The 23326-nt window shown below is 41.5% G+C and overlaps 1 protein-coding gene across 4 annotated transcripts in view; it reads right to left on the bottom strand.

Annotated features, from left to right (window-relative positions):
• P4HA1 (prolyl 4-hydroxylase subunit alpha 1) overlaps positions 1-21941 on the bottom strand; it is a 30004-nt gene extending 8063 nt beyond the window's left edge. For 2 of the 4 annotated variants that reach the window (XM_083614123.1, XM_083614125.1), the window contains exons 1-9: positions 21676-21941; positions 17156-17277; positions 15333-15429; positions 14665-14816; positions 13202-13339; positions 11950-12192; positions 9216-9424; positions 8891-9067; positions 6683-6753 (exon numbers count right to left, since the gene is read on the bottom strand). In XM_083614123.1, the coding sequence (XP_083470249.1) occupies positions 6683-6753; positions 8891-9067; positions 9216-9424; positions 11950-12192; positions 13202-13339; positions 14665-14816; positions 15333-15429; positions 17156-17277; positions 21676-21926 (1460 nt within the window). In that variant the 5' untranslated portion in view covers positions 21927-21941. Of the gene's footprint in view, positions 1-5250; positions 5322-6682; positions 6754-8890; positions 9068-9215; positions 9425-11949; positions 12193-13201; positions 13340-14664; positions 14817-15332; positions 15430-17155; positions 17278-21675 lie in introns of all 4 variants that reach the window. The other 2 variants (XM_083614124.1, XM_083614126.1) reach the window with 1 other exon arrangement.
• Between the last annotated feature and the right edge of the window lie 1385 nt (positions 21942-23326).

The raw sequence follows: 23326 nt of genomic DNA, 5'->3' as shown, positions 1-23326 counted from the left end.
CTGCAGTTCACATAATAAACCCGTTGAAATTAACTCACATAATAAACCCACTGAAATTAATACAGGTCCATTGGTTAATAAGTTAGGTCCACTGATATCAATGGGTCTCCTCTTAGTTAAACTTAAATACCACCCACTCTCTCCTGTCAAACCAGAGAGCCTGACTGTGAAAAAAGCTCTATCTTGCTTTCTTATATATGCATACACATCATGGTGTATACTTGAACCCTACCTGCACTGATTCAGCTGCTGATGCTGATATATGCGAAAAACAGGAAGCCTCTCCATGCCAGAACTGCACTCAAAATTCCCACCTCTCCACTAAAGAGCTGGCGGAAACAATTGCCCTAGAAACTGTCCAACAAACAGCTAAGGATGAATGGACTAAACCCTGTATTGTCTATCTGTATTTTAATAAGCAACTGGTGGCTTAACAAGATTACTTTCCACTCTCACCCACAAGTGTAGCAAAAATTCCACTTGCTCCCCTTGCTCCACATGGGGTGTGGGCTCTCCTATATATATTACTAATTATCCTGAAAACCATTTTACTGAGCTAGCAGCAGCATCCCCGATAAGTGGTGCTTCGGATTGTGACCATTGTACACGGTTATAATTCACTGTACGAGACTAGTTTCCAGAGGGCTAGCCGTGTTTTGCAACAAAAAACCAACAATGAGTCTTGTGGCACCTTTACAGGCAAACACATTTTATTGTGGAATAAGCTTTCATGGACTAGAGTTGGATTGAAGACTAGATTAGTCACAAGAACTTATTTCCATTCCTACCAGGGACTGTAATGATGGGGTGGACTGTTTGAAGCAGTAAAGTACGTGGACTACTCCCAAGTAAAAAGCAGTGTCCAGAAGAAGCGTTCATTTAAATGTGGGCTGAGGGCTGGGGGCAGAGGAATAGCACAATCTTATCTGAAACTGGAGAAGCTGTTAAGTGTTTGGCTCTCTTCCTGCCAAAATTCTTTGCCCTACCAGACACACACAGGTTTTTTTAAAGTGCCCACTCAGCTTCTGCCTCTTTCTATTCAAACCTGAATTTTCTGTTAAGGTGTCTACTCCCCAAATATTCTAGCAGCTTGGACAACATTAAAGACCCTAGTGTCACGGTTCGTACACCTTAAAAACCAAACAGTAATCAAAAGCTAGTTGTTCGATTAGCAAACGTGATTTTTATGCACCATCGATGGTCAAAGATCCCTTGCAGAAACACATCATGTATATATACTAGTTTGAAAGGATTAAACTGTATTTTCACTACCACTCGAGTTTGTTTAGTACCCTCCTTTTCAAAAGGATCACAGCAAATCTCTAATCAAGAGTGGTAAAATATGACACCACACAGGTTACAGAATCTCAAAGGGTACGGAGAAGTGAGAGCTGAATGTTTGTCCAAAGTTAGTAGGCAAGGAAGTTTAGGGGGAAAACTAGCAGAACCACTGTTAGCATACAGAGCAATTGCAAGCATAAGAAATATAGACAGAGAATATATTTCTTATAACAAAAAACAATGTCATGTCACGTAAAGCATTACCCATAGCAAGACTTATTTCCTAAAGAAGAAAATTCATATTACAGTAAGCGAAGTTAGTTACAATGAAAAACTAGTATTTGCACCACTTAATAACCCCTCTTCACTACCCCTACATTAATCCGCTGGCTTCCCCTTCTCACCCCATGCAGCTACTTTCTCTTTTCTGTTCTGCAGCCCAGCTTTGTACCTGTTTTCACCTTCACCCTTACGTCCATGTCTCCTACCACCTCCATTTGTGCAACACTCCCCCCCCCCGGTGCACACAAACCATCCCCACGGTAACTTCCTGCATCTTCCTCTTTCCACACATTGCAGCTACTAAGCTTCTTCTCCCCTTTTGCCCGATTACGAAGCCACCATTGTAGTGGCAGCCAGTTGTTCCAGGACTCAATTGAAGGTGCTGGTTTTTACTTGCAAAGCCGTCTGTGGCCTAGCCCAGCATTTCTTATGGAACACCTTATCTCCTGATACTTGTTCCAGTGACTATACAAAGCTGCTCTGGAACTCTTCCGGGTAGGGAGGCTTGGCAGGCATACATTATTCCATGGTTTTCGATTGGGGACAGTTATTTAGCTTCTGTCAGGCCCAGCCAGAATGGAGAGCTGTTAGGTATGAGGCAGGCTCTAAATCACGTTTTAGATTCTGAATGAAAGCTTGGCAGAATAAGGTTGTTCAGCTCCTTCTTTTTAACAGCAATTTTATATTGTGTTTTAATTCTTATATTCTGCTGTAATGTAGACCACCCTGAGTTTTCTTTCAGTATGGATGAAGCTAAATAAACACAGCACAGTCATACCTTGGATCCCAAACGCCTTGGTACTCGGAAATTTTGGCTCCCGAACGCCGCAAACCCGGAAGTGAGTGTTCCAGTTTGCGAACGTTTTTTTGGAAGCTGAATGTCCGACGCGGCTTCTGATTGAGTGCAGGAAGCTCCTGCAGCCAATCGGAAGCCGCGCTTTGGTTTTTGAACCATTCCGGGAGTCAAACGGACTTGCAGAAGGGGTTTCAGTGCTGCTTCTCTATTACTGTGCCTGCTGTAATGTTTCAGCCTTCTCCTGTAGCCTAATTCGTAAAAATGTCAACTTTTAATTGTTTCAATGCCTTTTTTTCTACTTCAGCTCAGTCAACATATACCCATCAATTGCGTAGCCATCAGAAATGGAGTGGGGGGGCAGAGAGAGAGAGAGACGTTATCTTGCAAGAGGAACAAGCATATCCTCCCATTTCCTTTCCCAGGAAGATCACTTGTCAACACTTTTCATTTCAGCTCACAGTCATGTGGAAGCTAAAATAATCCTGCAATGCCTCTGTATCATTTGTGGGGGAAATTGTACTCTCTGAACACTGCAATGTGCTATTATTGCTCTCGACAGCATCAAAAAAGCTTTTCCATGCTGAATGTTGTTAAAAGTTAAATTTAGTGGGCATAACAATATTTCTGAGGTTCTCTCCTTTTGAAATAAACTAATACTCAAGAAAGGTACCTTCACTTCCATCAACATTTACTTTCATTCCTTAAAAGATTCAGCATCTTTCCACTGAAGCTTTTAAAAACGGCACTACTAGAAAGGACTGTTCCTAAAATTTTAAAAAGTAATGCTGAAAGACATGCATTTGTCTGGTGGAGACTCCACCATCATGGTCTAAATAAATTCCTTTAAAGATGTCTCCCCCCCCCTTTCTTTCTAGAGAGGAAACTATATTGTAGAGTAATTGGCTATTTCACAGGCATACATCACGACCAGCAGTTTCCTGAAAGTCAGACTGGCCGAAATATTATGGTATTACATACACATGGCTTGGCTCTAAATACTGCTTTCCACTGCTGGCAAAATGCCACCGTCATGCAGCCTGCCACGTACTTCAGCACAAACAGTAGTCCTGTCATAAGCAGAGGAATGCCGTTAATATAGAAATGTGTTAGCTAGGAAAGAGTGCTTGGAATGTTTGGGAGGAGGAAGCAGACTTCTATTAAAAATACACGAGAGAGTTTTTGGGTTCCCTGTAAATGTGGCTTTACTAGTTTGTTGGTTTTTTTTAAAAAAATACTAATATCCTTGATAGGAACGAAAACCTACTGCTTCGCCAATACAGATTTCAGTTTTGAAAAAATCTGTCTTCTTAATATTGCCTGGTGTGTGAAACTTTTCACAGAACTGCACAAGGCAAAAACAGATTCAAACGGGATAGTCAGAATGCACAGCCCACTGGCGGATATTAACTGCAGCTGACGTAAATATTTTGAGTGTCCACAATAGGTTCTACTGTGATTTAAACCACCAGGAGAAGAACAGCTCTCTCTAAAAGGAGGTTACAGAGACACAAATTATACCTAACAACTCACACATTAGTTCCTACACTTTATCACTACTAAAACCACACACATGAAACAGCAGACGTAACAATTAATTACTAAAGGAAAGCAGTCTGCATTTTTGCCTGCTCCTGAATTGTGGCTTTTAATGTAACAAATCCCTGAAGGTCAAGGCAGCTTCTCTTTCCTCAAATCAACACACACGATGCAAGCTTCAAGAAGGCGTTTAATATTAATGAGTGGTCTTTGCTTTAAAAATCTTCTTGGCTCTTATACAAAAGTGTGGGATAGACACAACCTTAACAGGAGACAACTATTCCCATGTTTTGCAACAGGTGTGTGTGAGGATCAAGTATTGATCCATTAAACAGCTCAAGACCAACAACGTGCTCTTGCATGCTAGTTCCCATCTTGAAAATCTCATGTTATGTTTTCAGGACGTACTGGACATACTGCACAAATCCTGATTTACACACATTTGATGTAAAAGCTAGATTTTTTTCCCCCTGGGCATTTTTTGTGGACAAGTGTATTATAATAGCAAATAATTTTTGAGGCTGCTTATGCCATACTTTTTTATAAGAAGAGAAACCCATGAAATTGAATGATTTACAAACTATTAACAGTATTTATAAGCGCCTCACTGAAATATCCCCTTAAGCCAGTAAGGATTTTTTTTTTGCCATAAACAGTAACTTTTAATCATACACATTTAAAAGGATGGGAAAAGACGACTACTATATTTAGTACACTAACTATTTAAAAATAGAATCTGAACTAGGAATCTCAAGCTACCATGAACATAGAATGTGCTTCCTGTTTACCATGTGCCTCCTAGGAAGTGCTCAAGATTAACACAGGCATCCTGACACAGAAGTCAAAGCAAGCAGATGCTATATAGCATGTCGCTTACATGGATTCTTTCTAAAATAAAACAATGTAGTGTTAATTCTGGTGGGATCATGCAGATAAGAAAGTAAGGTTCATGCATCGACACCTATACAGAAGTGTTTAACAAAGCAATCCTATACATGTCTACCCAGAAGTAAGCTCACTGACCTAAAACAGGATTTATTCCAGGTAAGCATGTATGGGATTGCAACCTAAGACTCACTGATTTGAGCGTGGGAGAAACAGGGACATTCCTGAAGTGCTTAACTTTGACTGGTTCTTTACCCACAGAGTTTAAATTTGAGGATTTTCCCCTTTAAGCCTTCCAAACGTCCAGAGCCACAGAGGTTAGTGTTCTATTTTAAGGCCCCATCCTTTTCATCTAGTTAGCAATTAGTTGAAGGAGGGGGGGAAGGTAAAGAATCCCACACCAAGTTTGACACAAGCCACTGCAAAGAGAATTTCTGTAGCAACTTATCGACATACCAGCGTCCCCTTACCTCTTAGAGACTCTGTAATGTGCTGTGGTCAGTTTCCCAGTCTGGGGGTCATGCACAGTAGCTCGGCTCAGCTACAAAAAGAGAAAGGACAAGGGGCTTACTCTAGTAGCAAGCTTCTTCTGGGCCAAGCCACAGGCAATTAGAAGGGTTCCGATTGGTCTGGATGGAATGTAATGCTCAGATCAGCAAGAACATTTAAAAGGATTACAGTAGCGGCTGCTACCGTTACTACCCAATTAATCTCAATTGGTTCAGTAAATTTGGTTAGATTGTCCTTTCACTTTTTCCCTCCAAATGGAAAGTTTATGCAAGCCAATTGTTTGCAGAGTTTCACAGAGAACTTCTCGGTACCCAGAAGTTTATTGTTTTGCATTGCTGCCTCAGTTTTGCTTTTTGAGAAAAGACAAAGCTTTTGCACGAGACTTAGGAGATATACATATATATTTAAAGATATCATTAAACTCATTGTAGCAACCCTGGGCCATTCACCATCTAACCTACCTCACAAGGTATTACAATAGGGTTATTTCCGTTAACTGTTGCATGAACTGCCCAGAGTATAAATATTGTAAGTCATGATTTTTTGTAGTGGTCAGTGAATGATCTGGGAGCAGCTGAAGCTAAACAGAGGGGGAACTGATCACTGCCATGCACAAGAGCTTTACAAAAGAGCTAGGTGTAAATAAATATTAAGCTGTGATTAATTACTATTAATATTGTGTCACGATAAACGGGGAAACCCCACATCTTTTTTAGTAAGTGTGAGCAATTGCCAAGAGAAAACTCGTTTAAAATTTATCAAGCCAGTAGTTTAGGTTAATTAAGTCTGCTAATCATTTCCCACAACCAGTAGAAGTCTCTCTGGGAATGTGTTACCTGACTCTAGCAAAACAAAACTGGAATTAGCAATCATGGAAAATAAAATGATAGTCTCTGTTACGATGGATGTGCAGAAGTGCTTCAATATCCCTAAATACAAATAGCTGAAGAGCTGTCTTGCCAAGATCACTTCTCTGTAGATTTCACAGACAGGAAGCAGAGAGCTCATTTTACTAGTGAACTTAATAACTCTGCATGCCTCTTTGACAGGGAGGCTATCCTTTAAAAACCAAGACATGGAAGACTTTGTTGGAGAAAATGGCACTCTGTATTGCAGAAGGAAAAACTGAAATCTCTACCCAAGAAAACTCTGAGGCAGATTGGAACAAACTAGGAATACATCCTAAATAGGCATACAAGGACAGAACTTCTGGTTAGAGGAAGAATCTGAGAAACTCAGCAGTAACAGTTTGTTACAATATCTGCAGAGAGCAAAGAAATGGACCAGAAAAATAATAATCAAACTCTTGTGTTTTCTGGTCATTTTCTCCCCTAATGAGCACCGCAGAGGCACTCATTAAAGGGAAAGAATATACGGCAAGTGAAATCTTACCTTTTGCTAATTCTGTAATGTGCAGTCTCCAAAACGCCTGTTATGGGGTTTGAAATGGTGGCTCGCCTCAGCTGTGAAGCGAACCAATCAGAATAGTTGCATTACAATGTATATTATTGCATCACATCAATCCGACCATTCAGAACCCAATTATGGAGCACAGACTAAAGTAGGTTGGTTCTCATAGCTATGTATAGCAACAGTATAATATCATGCACAATACTGTATGAAGAAGACCCATTACCAAGTAGGTACTTCTCTTTTTGTAACGTGTAAGAACGCGACTCACCTTCAACTAGCTTGGAATAACAGGGCACTCCCAATAGCCTTATACCCAGCTTTTTACTTTGGTTTCAGTAATTTATCAGCTTGGCTTGTACAATTACGACCAATCAGGATAGCTTACTGTAGGTATCTGACATACCTACAGGGATGGGGAACCTGTGGTCCTCCAGATGTTGCTGGACTCCCAAGTCTCATCAGTCGCAGCCAGCATGGCCAATGATCATGGATGATGGGAGTTGTAGTCAAGCAACCTATTTGCGCCATAGGTTATGCATCTCTATGAAGTTTTTTATTGGATCAGGTATACTGAACCAAACTGGTCTACAAACAACTCACATCTGGCTTCACTCTAGACTGTTTCTCAGGGGCTGATACAGCTTTGAAATGCAAGATGTGACCACGCTTCTTACCAGGCAGGCACCTCTTGAATAGTCATTTTGTTAAAAGGAGGAATGCCCACCTGCGTGGGAAGAAGCAGTGATGGGTACTGGTACTCCTAATCTGACGTGGGGAAGAGTTACAGAGTGCTGGTGTGTGCCACTTACCTCTTAAGCACCCCTCTGATCAAGGCAACAAGGAACAACCTCTCCTTTCCCAAAGAGACGGTGCGAGTTAGGTTAAAAAAAGCTTGCAACTCACATGCTTCTACCGGCCAAGGCAGCACCTATTCACAAATTGTTGATGGACTGGTGCTGACGAGGCAAAAACAGCGCATGAGAGACGCACATGCTCTTTCAACACAGCAGGCATCTCCTCCTTTAGAAGATGAGAGGTCACCCCTGAAGGCACTTGCATCTAATAACTAGCTCTTTGGCGCAACTTCTCATTTCTCAGATGGGGTGCCTGAAATCAATCTTTTGACCAAGGGGACAGACACGCCCTGGTGACTAGGCTTGTGGGGGGAGGTTTGTGCCATGGCTGAGAAAATCTTTTGCCAAACTATTTGACCTGGGGGAATAAGTCATCTTTTCCTAAAAACCAAACCAAATAATTAATCGTGTCCACATACAAAGTATAAACAAGATTTTACATATAGGTCTAAAATGGATCAGTCATAAGTTTTCTATTAAAGGCCATCGTTGGGGCCATTTTTAAAAGAATGAAAATCTGCACTGGGTGGATGGTTGAGAAACTATGCCCTGCACTCAATCCTACACTTAAAACTCTTGTCTTCCCTTAAGTTTATTTGGGAGTCCAGACTATGTGCAAAATGGCCATGTGCAAACTTGGGCCAAGGGAAACTCCATTCGGCTTACACACTATGTTGTAACTTCATAATTGCAGAGTAACGAGAAAGCCGGTGATCTACCATCATAGGTGTTGTCACTTACAACTGCAGCTGAATCAATACTTCTAATGTACTTAGCAAACAGAATTAAAACAATTAAGAGTAGTGGTAGTAGTAGTGGTAGTAGTAGTAGTAGTAGTAGTAGTAGTAGTAGTATATTAATACAAAGGAGTTATTTTTATCCAGAGGCAGTTCATGCATGCTGCAAAGATTGTGAAGTCCCACACTATAGTTTTTCAGGATTGTCTTTCACAGCCAGCCACAAAAAGGCCTGCCCAGCTTAACTGCTGAGACCTGCAGAGGAAGTTAGGTCAGACTGTTTGTCAACCTAACCCAGCACTGCCAACTTTGATAGCCAGTGGCTCTCCTTTTATTTTAAATGAACTTTTAAAAACAATCCTTTTTAAAAGCCTTAAAATGCCAGGGATTGAACAGGGAATTCCGTAAGTTGCAGCATGTGCTCTAACACGGAGTTATTCTAATGTGTCAGTTCTTAATACCATGCAGAGGGAATATTTTATTACAGTCTTATCCAAAGCAAAGTGTGCCATCATGAAAACAAGGCTGGCTGGGAGAGCTCATGCATTTGTAGCATCATTTAAGTTATCATGGACAGATGGAGATTCTTTATTTACCCTCGGTTTTGCAAGCTCTTTGACAGTTTCTATTTCTTCATCAGAGATTATTTCAACAAAGCGAACAATCCGAGGGCGGTCCCATTCATCCTCTTGTTTAACAGGGCCCAGTATGTACCTGGGATTCCCATTCCCATCATAATAGCGGCAAAAAAGCTTCTTTTGTCTTCTTGGGGTCTGCAAGTTTGAAGCAAAATGTTCAAAAAAAGTTTGTAAACAAATGCATAAATATCTGAAACGATATCGCTATCTAGCTGAACCAGCAGATTTTCACCATCTATTTTAAAGCCATTTTTATAAACTGTACATAAAAGATGTTAATTACCATTTTGAGACCCTCCCCACGGCACAGCATTTCATACTTCTGTCTCTCGGGAAGATAATCTTTGGCAGGTCCCCTTTTCTGAGTCTTGTTTTCCTTTTCAGTCTGTCCATCGGTTTGGGCAATAGACTTGTTTGCTTCTTTTTCTTTTTCTTTTTCCATGATGTACTCGAAGTATTTCATATTGCCATTAGCTCTCTGGTGTTCTGAATCTATTGGAAAAGAAATGAGCCCCTTTGTGAAAGGCTAACCGTTCAACAAACTTGCTTTTCATGGTTAACTTTCATTTTCTTTTTAAGCATACGCTTAAATCTGAATAGTGCCAACATCTAACTCACTCATATTCTGCCAGCTGTTTTAGTTGCATATTCTCATTAAAGGGAGAAGTTCCTAAGTCAAAGAAACAAATGATTGACAGAGTGGTATTTTCACAGCAGTTGTGAATCTTTCCATGAAACAACTCAGAATGAATGAATGCTTCTTTAAATCGCTCCAATCCTTGTAAACTAGGGCTGTATTACAGCTATGCTCGTAGAAATTTTAAACGACTAGAAAAAATGTTTGTTGAGCTCTAGATATTTGCAAGAAACACTCTTCCAGCAGATACGCTTTTTGTGAAACTGTAACACTACACTAGCACAGACAAGGCTAGAAATGTAGTTGATGTGCTACCCTCTATTTGATGTTGGATACAAGAATAGCCAATGGCCAGGGGTAATGGGAGTCCAACAGTGATTGGACGTCACCACATATGCTACCTCTGAAAGTTTACAACAACAAAAAGGACCTAAGCAGACACGAAGATTGAGGTGAAAATCTCAATAGAGAACACTTGGTGTACTATCATATTGTTTAAGACCCCTCTGATAGTTTAACTCTGTAACAAAAAAGTGAAACTTTAGACACTTACACATTATTACAATTGACAAAAACAAAACAAAAAAACCACCACTAACACGTTGAACAGAAGGTCATTATGCACCAAGCAGCAGTAAAGACCTGATCCTACTCATAAAGCACGGTGCAATAGCAGATATACATTTACAAAGTCTTGCATGAATTAATGCACCATTTCCAACAAGTATTTTATGATAGCATAACAAGAATGTATTGCAGGCCAACGTGGCAATCCAGGTGTTTTAGGAAAAGATGCTAGAAAAACAGGAGTTGCTACCATCAGAATGAACGTTAAGAGATGTGTCACTTTGTCTTTTTACAATCCCAAGCAAAGAATAAAGTATTATTATTATTATTATTATTATTATTATTATTATTATTATTAATTCGGTTTATATACCACCTTTTATCAAAAGATCTCAGGACAGTGTACAACATTAAGAACACATTACAGAGCATTAATAATAAAAACGTAATAAAAATAGTATCAGACAACATAATAAAATAATCATAATAACAGACCCCCCCACCCCAGCTTTAGCAAGCCATAGATTAATTAATGGCTAAACGCCTGGGTAAATAAGTCTTTGTGCATATAAACCAATAGTAGTAATATAAATTAGAATAGAAGATGTGGAATCTAAAACTTGTGCTTGAGCAGGAACTGACATGGGGGGATTGGCTTTTGGAAGGCTCCCCACATCTGAATCAGATTCCAATGAGAATACATTAGTCCCTTCCAGAATCGCAATGACAATCTGAAATGGGTCTATTGGGGCCTGCAGTCTCAGTATGTCTGAAAAAAATGGGGAGAGCAAACAGGAGCAGCAAGCTGCAGGGAGGTTTCTAAGCCCTGCTGCATTCCCGTTTATGCCATCAGGAGCATACAGACGCATCCCCTCACCTATTCAGAATTGATCTGATTTATGTTCAGACTTGTTTTGAATGCACAAAAGCTATCAGCTAATGGAAGCAGAGCCGGATTATCTTGCTCCCGGTTGCCCAATACAGAATGCCACTGCTGTTGGCACTAGGAAAAGCTATTGTTTTGAAGACAACTACTATTTAAGAGGGAACGCGGTTGGCGCTGTGGGTTAAACCACAGAGCCTAGGACTTGCCGATCAGAAGATTGGCGGTTCGAATCCCCGTGACGGGGTGAGCTCCTGTTGCTCGGTCCCTGCTCCTGCCAACCTAGCAGTTCGAAAGCACGTCAAAGTGCAAGTAGATAAATAGGTACCGCTCCGGCGGGAAGGTAAATGGCGTTTCCGTGTGCTGCTCTGGTTCGCCAGAAGCGGCTTAGTCATGCTGGCCACATGACCCGGAAGCTGTACGCCGGCTCCCTTGGCCAGTAAAGCGAGATAAGCACCGCAACCCCAGAGTCGGTCACGACTGGACCTAATGGTCAGGGGTCCCTTTACCTTTACCTTACTATTTAAGAAGTTCACAACAATGCCTTTAACCCTGAGATAAATTAACTTAAAAAAAAGGGAGGCAAGTTTCCCATTCCCCACCTGCAGCCATTTGTACCTCTTCAAAACTTCACTGGAGAGACGAGAGGGAATGGGAAGTCCTTCCAGGGACTTCCTTAAGTTAACAAATTGCAGGGACAAAGCCTGTTTTGGTAGCAATTCCTCTCTCCTTCAGAAACCCCCTCCCATCCCACACTCCCATCCCATCAGGAAGATTTCCAAACCATCCAGGAGAAAAGGGGGAGGGGGAGAGAGGAGATAGGAAGCAAAAATTGCACTAATCAGCAAACAGATCTTCGGTGCACAGCAAAATTAGTGCACAAAATTAGTTACTGCAACCCACAGGAAATATACAAGTTCTTTAACATACCTAACTCAAGAAGACGCTTGGTAAGCATCACGGCTTTCTCCAGATCTCCCTGCTGGTACACAGCATAACTCAAGTAGTCTAGAACAGAAACCTTGCCAATGGAAGGAGAAACCTCTCCATCATCCAGCTGTTTTAGAGCTTGCTCCATCCACAGTTCAGTGTGGTAGTAGTCCGCTTCCGTGTATGCAATCTTGCCCAGCTCAAAGCAATCCTCAGCTGTTAGAAATGTCTTATGTTTCACTCCTGTAGGAAACAAGAAGCCAATAACGTTGAATCAAGTTGCATTACTGAATCATTTGCACTGATTTTCTTCTTCTTCTGAAGCTGCATTTTTCTATTTTTATTATGTGATTAATGACAACTTACAAAGCCTATAACTGAAAAAATAAAAGTTGCGCAAAATTCGTGCTAACTATGGCTACTTAATTTTTGTATAGGCTGCAATTTACTGTAAATTAGTGCATTTATCATTAATGTTATAATGATAGTGGTTTTTAGATAGGGATCCTAAAGACCACCAAGACAATCAGCCCAAAGAGTGTGCCCTACTAAACTGTTGTGTTTCCTAAGTCCTAGGGTGTGGAATCTGCCTCCCCCTGCCCTGAGAGGGCCACATTCCCCCAGGGGTAATAGAACCAAACACAGGTGGGGCACCTCACACTTTCAGTCAACAACAAACACACTATTGCTACTTGTACTGTGGGAAACTAATCCCAATTGCTCCAATAGGAGTGTTTGCCACGGTCCAATGCAAAAAGCAGGCACTGAGGGCCAAATCTGGATTTGGACCCTAGAAGGGGGTTAAAGAAGGGCTGTAACATTTTGTCTCCTACTGCTTCACAATCCAGAACCTGCAATATGCATTGCCTAAACAATTTTAATGGCCCCTTTTTCGACAACACAAATTGCAGGGGACCTAATCTAGACTGGGATCCTGGCATGGGAGTAATATAGATTTTAACCGCCTGCCCTCTGCAGTGATTTGGAAGTTGAACACAAATCATAGCTATGGTTTGAGCGAAAGAGTAAGCCTGTAATTTAAAAAAACATGCAAGCAAAGGGAGGGGAAGAGGAAGGAAAATAGTGGTACAGGTGGACGTAAGGGTCAGTCTTTTAGCAACAAACCATGGTTTAATACGGTATGTGAAACAAACTCTCCCTCCCTAATCACCCACACCCTCAATTGGCTTCTGCAAAGTCGTTTTCTTAAAAGTCTTTCCCCATATACTTACAAAAATTACAAAAATTTTACCTGGGAGATTTCCCCTCGATATAGTGTCTGTATCCAAATTATACGTATCCTGGAGCCGTAAGAGAGCTTTGGCAGCACCAGTCTGATCTTCATCATTTGGGAAATACTGCCGTTGAATAGTCATGTTGGAAATGAACCCTAAAGAAAGAAAGAAGCTCTTAGAATCATAGAATTCTCAAGTGTGGCGAGGGATGCTTGAAATCAGGGTGTGTGTGTGTGTGGGTTTGAAGGAAGGAGCAGGGAAATAGAGCATGTGGTGAAGGATGCTTGAAATCAGGGTGTGTGTGAAGGAGCAGGGAGAATTGGGCATGTGGTGAAGGATGCTTGAAATTAGGGTGTGTGTATGTGTGAAGGAAGGAGCAGGGAGAATAAGGCATGAGGTAAAGCACCAGGGTGAAATCCGGCATCTCCTTGATTACTTTTTTTCTGCCAATTATTGTAATTGATTTTCCAAATCATTACAAATCTTGCCGAATTAATTCAATTTAATACAATTTTCCAAAACCAGCTTCCCACTCCCCTTATATGTCCAAGATGAACCCATTGCTGCTTATGTTCTCAATTAATCTCTAGATAACATCCCTCAATAACTGATAATATTACCCATCAGCTGCCCCTTTACATCTCTGAATACAGCAAAAAAATCAAGTAAACCTTTGTGTGTGTGTGTGTGTGTGTGTGTGTGTGTGTGTACACACACATACATACACACACAGCCCGTTGAAGGCCTGGTTGCTAGGGCAACGGTGATAGAAGTGCGACATTTGAGACCAAATGGCCTGGGCATATTTGGGCCACTCCAAGGTAATTGTAGGGTCAAAGATACCAATATGAAGCCATGGGTATTTTACATACAATGATCTGTAACCTTTCTTGATGTATGTAGGAGGATGTTTAAAGATGCTTTGATGACTCTGTGTGCTGTGTGTTAGTAGCCTATACAAGCTTTGCTCTGATATACCACGGGGCAGTCCTTCCAACTAGCAGCTGAGCAGCTGGTTGGCAACACAATAGTTTTAATAAATACTGGGTCTCTCCTGGATACTGGACTTGAATTAGTTTCCTTGGTTCATTGGTTAATTTAAAAGATGGCCCCCTCACCTGGGTAACTAACAAGGTGGTGCAGAAATGAATTACACCTGGATTTTTGGTTTTCCCCTCCTCTCACTCATGTCATAAAAACACACAGCACAGTGTTGAAACTCTATTCCTATTCACTACAAAGACTTCTGGCTTCTAGCAGGTACCACAACACTAAGATGAGTTACTGCTGACACAAAATCCCAAATTTCACTGAGATTTCAGATCTCCTCAGTATGAAATTATTGACCTTTTAGGAGACGAAAGTGGCTAAAGAGAACGGAAACCAGGGATTTTCTGGCCCACCGCTCACTGAATTATCCACTACCCACACAGCTCTCAGCATGCAAGCCACCCCTTACAATGGCTTTTTAAAAGCCTACCATCAGACATATCCTTCAGGACTAGGTTCTCCAGCTCGCTCCACTCTGTGTTAAGTCGCTTCATCAATTTGAATGCATTCACAGGATGCCCCAAGAACCCCTCTGGGTCTTTCGTTGCAGTGTCTGTCAGCTTATCCAGTTTCTCTGCCCATCTAGAGAGACAAAATGCAACCTAAATATATTTACTAAGTCACTTTCCGTGTGCCAACATTAATGTTGTGAATTGACATCGGATACCTTGTATTGTTTCATGATCTAAAAGATAAATAAATTGCATGGTCTAAAGATAAATAAAAAGCACAGATTTTCAAAGCTAGCTCATAATGCGACTAGTTTTTAATAGTTTCTTCTCTACATTCTAAATGCTGCAAGTCACTTGGAGATTCCCTGTGTATCAAGTGACTAATAAACTGAATAAATAATGTACATTTATTTATTTATACATACTTACATACATACATACATTTCTGTACTTTTTCCAAAGGTTTGAAGTATAGGAAGTAAAGTTCTTTTTATTATCCACAGCCCATATTTAAACTCTGGATGGCTTAGAGCCAACATTTTGCAGAAATAGCAAATATTCCTCTGCCCACAAAAAGCCATATATTATTTGGCCTGGGGCAAATTTTTGTCACCCACTAAATACTAGTATTAAAGCCTGTACATACTTCTTAATCTGTTCCAGCTTGCTCTCTTCTGCCTTGATATAGTCTTTTAGCGAAGTCACCAGGTCTTTCTCCGTATTAATTAAGTCTGTCATGTGACCTAAAAAGATAATTTAATTCACTCATTATGACTATGATCCATTACAAAATCTTAACAATATGCTTTAAAAAATAACAACAACCAACAAACCCAAATGCACAAGGAGTTTGCAATTACTTTACACTTTCTAATTCTTACAAAAAAGGTGCAAGGGAAATATTTCTCCCTGCTATTCTTAATTAGTTTTGCCATGTAATCAGAATATATTGTCAGTAAGTTAACCAATATGTCTCAAGTAGAATGTAAGCTGCGAGGCAGCAGCCTGTTTCTCTGAACTAATGTCTTGCAAATATTGCAAAATCACTCCATACTCTCCCTGTGGATTGTGATTTTTCCACATTAGAGAGTTTCTCAGTGGCAGTTTTACAACACATTAAGAATTACTGGTAAGTTTATGCTATCAAGGATTCCCTTCCTCTCCAAATTGCTTTCTGTAGGACACAATATTGATATGAATAGCCAAGGAAAAGGGAATTCAGAAGTGGATTCCACTCTTCTGGAAAAGCTAGTCACCTCCCCACTTTGAAACCCAAGTTGTCCCCCCCAACTGATAAAACTTCAAATCATGAATATAACACCATAAACCAAACATCCAACTGAAATATCCTTGCCATTTACTAGTTTCAAATAGGCTTAGGAAACTGAGAAGGGTTGGGTTTGGAATTATGTTTTCAAGCGTCAAATATTTGTCACATTCCATTTATTAGCTATTATGCAAAAAATCTTCCTTTCAATTATATTATACAAACAGTGCAAATTACCTTTCCCTAGGGCCACTTTACCTTTTGAAAAGTCAATAGAATTGCTATTTTAAGTCAATAGGACTACTAATTTCTAAGAGCAACTGTATAGTTGGTCATTTGCTGTTGGGGGCTGCCCACAGTGACTGGGGAAACCAAGCTGGATGGGCAGGGTATAAATAAATTATTATTATTATTAGGAATTCTTCCTCTCTTCAGGCTAGAATCGTGACCCAAGTAAACTTGTAACAATTGCCACACGCGGCAGGCAAAAGGGTTTCCCCAATATATTGACAAGATTAAGTTAGGTGAGATATACAACCATATTACACGTTTAACCAATTTGAGTGCATGACCAGCAGATCTGAATATATGAGTATGTATTATTAATAAATAGTTTCATAAATAAAATACAAATATTATTCTCCTAAATGTTCAGTACTACTAACTTCTTCTTTTGCTAAGCACAGCACTGTTTCAGTGCTTTTGAATACAGTGGTACCTCGGGTTACATATGCTTCAGGTTACAGACGCTTCAGGTTACAGACTCCGCTAACCCTGAAATAGTACCTTGGGTTAAGAACTTTGCTTCAGGATGAGAACAGAAATCGTGCTCCGGTGGCGCAGCAGCAGTGGGAGGCCCCATTAGCTAAAGTGGTGCTTCAGGTTAAGAACAGTTTCAGGTTAAGAACAGACTTCCAGAACGAATTAAGTTCTTAACCCGAGGTACCACTGTACCTATTTACTGATACCTGGGTACTTTTTGCTGCCGTGTTTCAAAGTTATCTGTGGGCATTTTTCCGATTTTTATTAAATTTTTAGACTTTATTGTTGGCCATATTTTAGCTCCATTTTCTTCACTAGATCTTGGAAGGGCAACTCATAAATGATATAAACGAACAACGCAACTGAATGAATCACTTCTGCATCATGATTGCTGAATTCTTAAAAAAATGCTTGACAGTTCTGCTCAAAAGTATTCTCACCAATGGAAGTGAAGAAATCTGTGTGGGCATATGAAGAGGGAAGCACAACACAGAGGACTAGAAGGCAACATGATTTTGTGGGCATCATTGTTCTACTGCTCTGCTCTTGCCTTAACAAACGCCTGAAAGAGAAATAAAACAGCACTTTTAAAAATACGGCATAGTTTTAACAATTACGAGGCTCTTGAGAACAAAGCAAAGGAGCCATTTACATGCTTCTAACAGAACCGTGCACACAAGAAACCACCTGGGCAGCCAAGTCTCTTGGCAGATGTGCAAACAGCACCTCTGGATTGTCGCCAAGCAAACTGGGCTTGTAACATGTCAAGCATAAATGAGCGTCATCTCCCCTGCAGGACTTAACGCACATGAGTACCAACTGTTTCCCAGAGCTACTGCTTGCACTATTTCTGTAAATGAAGAGGAGAGAATGGAGGTTGTTTCCAAAGCATCCTGGAGTTTAATCTTAGGAGTGCTAAAGGTAAAAGCAATGTACTGCCTCTGTCCTTTTTAAAGTCAAGTTCAATCTCAGCACTGTAGTGTTGATGCTTTATTACAAACAGGTGGTAAATAAATGTTGTGAAATAACCAGACAAGGACCCTGGTGGCTGGGTTCAACTAAGTAGTTCCACTAGCAGGAGCCAGCTTATCCCCTCTCCCATGCCCCCCTCCTTGAAATTGGCTCTGTGGCATAAGCAGAACTCCCAGAACAGTGCACAGCAGGCAGAGAGGAGAGGTCATTCTGTTGCTGTAACAGAATGTCTATTTGTCAGGGCGTTGGGACAAGATGACCTCCAATGCAACAATTGCATTGCAATAAATGGTACAACTGAATTGTGTTAAATGTGCAATTCAAGACCAGAAGGGTGCTGCTATGCTTTCCCACCCATGCAAAGCCATTCCTGAAAATTTTCTTTTAGGTACTGACAGAATAAAAACAACATGTCAGTGTCTGGAGGGAAGGAGATGTTGAGTTCTACCAACTAATATCAAAGATACAATGAGAAAGTCTCTCAATTAGAATACATATCTGTCTGGAACTTTACGGCCAGATAGCTTCCTGTCAACCACATCCATATTCCCATCCAACTGCTTTTGTCAATGTCCCCTGGTTTACCTTTATCCTCTCTACCCAAACCTCTTTATGAGTGAGTGTTGCTCATCCACATCCTTGCCTGGTTAATATTAGTGAGCCCTTGCTTGGTTCAGGCAATTAGCTCTCCACTGCCTACTATCCCCGCCTTAATATACCCCTTCTGAGCTTGTGCATCAAGTCAAAGCTAAGAGATCAATTTTCTTCCATCCACAGAGGCACAGAAGGGTAGCTGACAACCAGCTGGCAAGCCAGCCTCAGCCCCAGAGTACATGTTTTACTCAAGTCTGTGAGTTTATAATCCCCAAGTGGTTTGAAAATCACATATCACATGAACACATAATGTGGCCTTTCAAGGTAAGGTGGCATTACTGTCATGCCAGTAAACAAACAGAAAATAGTTTTCTAATGTATTACCAAGGCTTTTGGAGAGTAATTTCACAAAGCTGGGATTCATGCGAATCTCAACCACATAACCCACTGCGAAAATTCACCTCACAAGTAAGAATAAAACCCACAAATACATTAGTGTATTTGTGAGAGGCAATAAGTAGGCTGATAATTTGTCAGGCAGCAGAGTTTCAGGGTAATACAACTTCCCAATAGTATTTTATATTTAGAAGAAGGTCTCAGTTATGTTGAAGTTGGAAGCTGACGTTGCCGTTAACTATCCAGCTCTTAGAGATGAAATAATTTCAGGAATCTCAGGGCACTGGAAGCTTCCCTTTAAAATAACAGGCAGAAACATTTGTGCATTCATAGTAATGGGCCATCAGTCAAAATGTCTGTTATATTGTTTGGTCTGATATATCGTAAAGCCCATCTGAATCCGCATCACACTTATACAACGGATACTCACGTTTTTAAGAACAGCATAGGAATACAGTATTAAAGAGCTGGACAATGAAGCACATGGAATCATTGCTACTGGACAATTAGAAGCTGAACACGCCTCCCATTCATTAGCAGAGAATATAAAATAAAATTCTTGGAGCATCATTAGTGTTTGCTTTAGCACAGTGTGTAGTAGACCTTTCACATACTGCTTCACACTTTGAACTTTTCTAAACTGAACATACAGGGTTTGTGGCCATTGCTAGTCCTACTCAGAGTAGTAGACCCACTGAAGTTACTAGACATGACGAACCTTGGTCCTTTAGTTTCAATGATCTACTCTCAATCAAACTTAGCTGGATAAAACACATAGTAGTTGTAAAACAGCACATGAGGGTTACATAGGGTTTTTATTTTTATTTTCTGGGTCTCCCAAATAGATTAAGCCCCTGTTGTAAACAGAAATTGCAACATTGCTTGATTACTTTAAGGGTACAAATCCTTTCAAAACTCTTACAAGGGAAATCAAAATACATTAATGTAATCACAATAAATCAGGTACGGGGGAACAACGAAAACTCCCGTAATCCCTCTGGCCATTGGCCATGCTGGGGCTAATGGGAGCTGTAGCTCAGTAACATCTGGAGGGCCCAAGGTTCTCCACACCTGCAATAAGTAAATACCAAAAGGTAGCAAGCAATTAGGACCCTTCCAATATAGGGCCTGTAGGAGAGAGTTCAGATGAAGCAGTCACTGATGTTTTCTTCACATGCTTCCTTCATTCTCATGAAACTTCTCCCAGGACAGTTCAACTAGAGAAGACAGTGTGTCTTTTTCACCTACCTACCTACCTACCTTTGTATTCTAACACTGTTTCAAGAGTCGCACCCCGTTCCAGTATGGAAGTGCTTTGGTGGCATGAGCATAGCACAGCCTTTGCTAGGTGGTCTTTTTAGATTATTTTATGCAAGGAAAAAAGTTATACAGCTTGCCTCTAGCAATTTAAATAAGCTTGGCTGCTAAGAGAATATTGTGTACGTTGATGCGGGATCTCTTGTCCATAAAGCCTCTTACGCCACACGAGTTTCAGGAAACCCACTTTTACTTCACTGCTGAAGTCTCATATTAGACTTCGAGTAAGTTCGACAAACTTTTGAATGACCCAAGTGTGATGCAATACTCCTCAGACACTCAAAAACATTTGAATGCTGATCAAGTAGCACAGTCCCCGATAAAATTAGCCAAAAAAAACCCCTGACTCTGCATATCCCCTACATCGAAGCTCAGATTTTTTCATGTCTGTGTGAGCTGCTTAGAAATGCATTCTATTCATACTTAGCAAGCATGAGTAACCAGTCAGCGTAAATAGCTTCTCTCCAAAAGTTTGTGAAGCGAGCGAAAGGTTGATGAAAAAAATGCTACTGCCACGTATTTCACCCTCCCCCACTCACGTAACGGACACTCGTTCATCTCAAAAATCTTCCCAAGTGAAGTCTAACAGAAAGTACCAGAGCCTTATCGAAACAGTCAACTTTCTGTGCAAACAGCTCTCTTTCTTATTGGCTCTTCAGTCCCTTCTTGCAGTTTTGTACCCTCTTATTTGCAAAGAGATCAATTTACAAAGGGGAAGGGAGAGCGAGGTAACCATTGCTTGCTGAGGAATTTCCGCACAAACCAATCCTGCTGGACAAGTTGTATAACACGCTTAAGAAATAACTGGAAACTAAGGCATGTTTGGCGAAGTAAAACTTATTCTCTGGTTAAGTCATGTATCTTGTTTTTTAAAAAGTTTCAACTGTTAGGCCTTGCATGAACACCGATATCAGGAGAAGAAGCACCGCATGCAAACTTGGATGAGTATCATCCGCTCAATGAGTAACAGCCAGAGATGGAGATTCTAGAAGGAAGGAAGGAATCAGGTTTCTCTCATATACTACTCTCAGTATATGCTACTGATTAAAGAAACTCACGCCACTCATTATAGGGCAAAATGAACAGCCTCTGAAGCTCAATTGCTGAAGAGGCTTAGGAGCAATCTTGAGGGTGAAGAGGGGGGGGGGAAGACCCACATCCACGTCAGCCCCAAACCCATTTTTCCCTTGGGGCACAGACATGGGCGGATCTGTGCAAGAATTTTGACAAGACTGGGCTGCCCTGGGCGAGTTGCTACTAGGCAAATATTTCCAGGGACTTTTTAGCACATCAGCAGCGTAAAAGAAAGGGAAGAGAAAGTGCCTGGGGGAAAGGGAGCCGGGCGGATTCAGGCAGCACGCCTTTGGTGGTGGTGGGGAAGCAGAGAGGGGAGCCCAGCAAAGTAGCCACAAAGGAGGGCTGTTTGTTAAAAGCACACTTGTGGGGATTGTGTGCTTTTGTTTTAAAAATAAAAAAAATCAATGCCTAAAATAAAATAAAAAGTACCACATACTTTATGGGGAAGTTAGCTGCTGCGGTTGCTGCTGCTGCTGCTGCAAAGCCAGGCATGCCAGCTATTTCCCTTCCCGTGGGAAAAGGAGTGGGTAAAGACCCTTCCATGCACGCGACCAGGAGTTGGGGGAAGTGGGTGGGAAATGGGAAGAAAAGCCCCTGCACGCACCTCGGAGGAAAGCCGCCCAAGCTGCTCCTGCTGCCGCTGCTGAGCCCTGTCCGCCTCTCCGCCCGGTCCGGGACTGCACGCAGCAAGGCCCCTTTCGGAATGCTTATGCGGGCCGGGATCCCGCCCACCGCCGGCCCTGGGAGGCGGCCCCTTCGGAACGCGGCCAGGGAAGCGGCCGCCCGAGCTGTACGTGAGGCCGGGCACAGCAGCAGCGCCCCCGGCGAATGCGCAGGCGCGAGACCCGGCTCCATCCCCTCCTCTCTCCTCTTCTCGTGGGGGACAATTAGCGCCTTGAATTAATTGGGAACGGGGTTTTTTTCCGGGGGGGGGGGGCGCGCGCGGCGGAATTGCCCATCGAACACAGCGGGGCTCCTTATGCAGGAGGAAACATGCCCAGGGGTGTGATACTTCATAACGGGGCGAAAAGCGTGGGGGAAAGAGCTTTAATTTTTTTTTTATTATTATTATTCATTTATTATTATTATTTATTATTCATTTTATTATTATTATTATTCCTACGTCGCCAGGCTTCTGCAGACAAGAAAGTGTTCTGTAGTGCATACTGGGTAGCTCAAAACGGACTGATCATTTCATGGTTTCATGGATTGCTCTAGGGGTGAAGGGTTGCTCAAGATTAATACCGTGAGCGTAAGTGGGTTGTTCAGATACAGTACTGCCAAGTATGGGTTATTGGCAACAGGGTTTTGTTTTGGATTCCCGCCCCCCCACCGAAAAGTTCAGCCTGGATGAGCTAGAATTAATCTGGAATAAGGGGCTGGCATTCTGATGCTGAAGCTTGCAGGCATGAGGAATACCCACCCCACAATCGGCACCCATTAATAATAATAATAATAATAATAATAATAATAATAATAATAATAATAATAATAATGGTGTGCTGGTATCTTAATGCCTGTTTTGTATATTCAGGACATTACATTGGGACTGACTCCAGCAGTAACTGCTGCCTTGTGAGATTTGCTTTCATGGTTGTGTTAGTAGTAGTAGTACAGTGGTACCTCTGGTTAAGAACTTAATTCATTCTGGAGGTCCGTTCTTAACCTGAAACTGTTCTTAACCTGAAGCACCACTTTAGCTAATGGGGCCTCCTGCTGCCGCTGCTGCGTGATTTCTGTTCTCATCCTGAAGCAAAGTTCTTAACCCGAGGTACTATTTCTGGGTTAGCAGAGTCTGTAACCTGAAGTGTATGTAACCTGAAGCATATATAACCCAAGGTACCACTGTAACAACAACAGTAAGAACCATGTAATTTGCTCAGTCCATATAAATCCTTCCTTCTGATGTTACCAGTGCGGTGTGGGACTTAACTACACAGAAGCAACTCTTACTTTGGGGTTTTTTAAATAACGAAAAGGCGTATTTGTTTTTCCTTTAGGAGGATGCTCCATGGGGATGTTCCCCATAGTATGACCTAGAACGGTAGTCATTAACATTCTTAGACCAGGACCCACCTTTAGCCCAACAGTTGCTACTTCAGATATTATATGTGCACACATGGTCCACACTCTGGAAGTGGCAGTGGAGCTGGCCCTGTCCTCAGTTTTCTCACACTGAGCATGGGACATCTCAGCAATGACTGGGGTCACAGTTCCCATGGAACCCTACATGCAAAGGCTTCCCCTGCTCAGAA

This window comes from Podarcis filfolensis, assembly GCF_964270895.1.
Source record: "Podarcis filfolensis genome assembly, chromosome: 5".
In the NCBI taxonomy this organism is placed as follows: domain Eukaryota; kingdom Metazoa; phylum Chordata; class Lepidosauria; order Squamata; family Lacertidae; genus Podarcis; species Podarcis filfolensis.
This window is presented reverse-complemented; position numbering and strand designations above follow the sequence as displayed.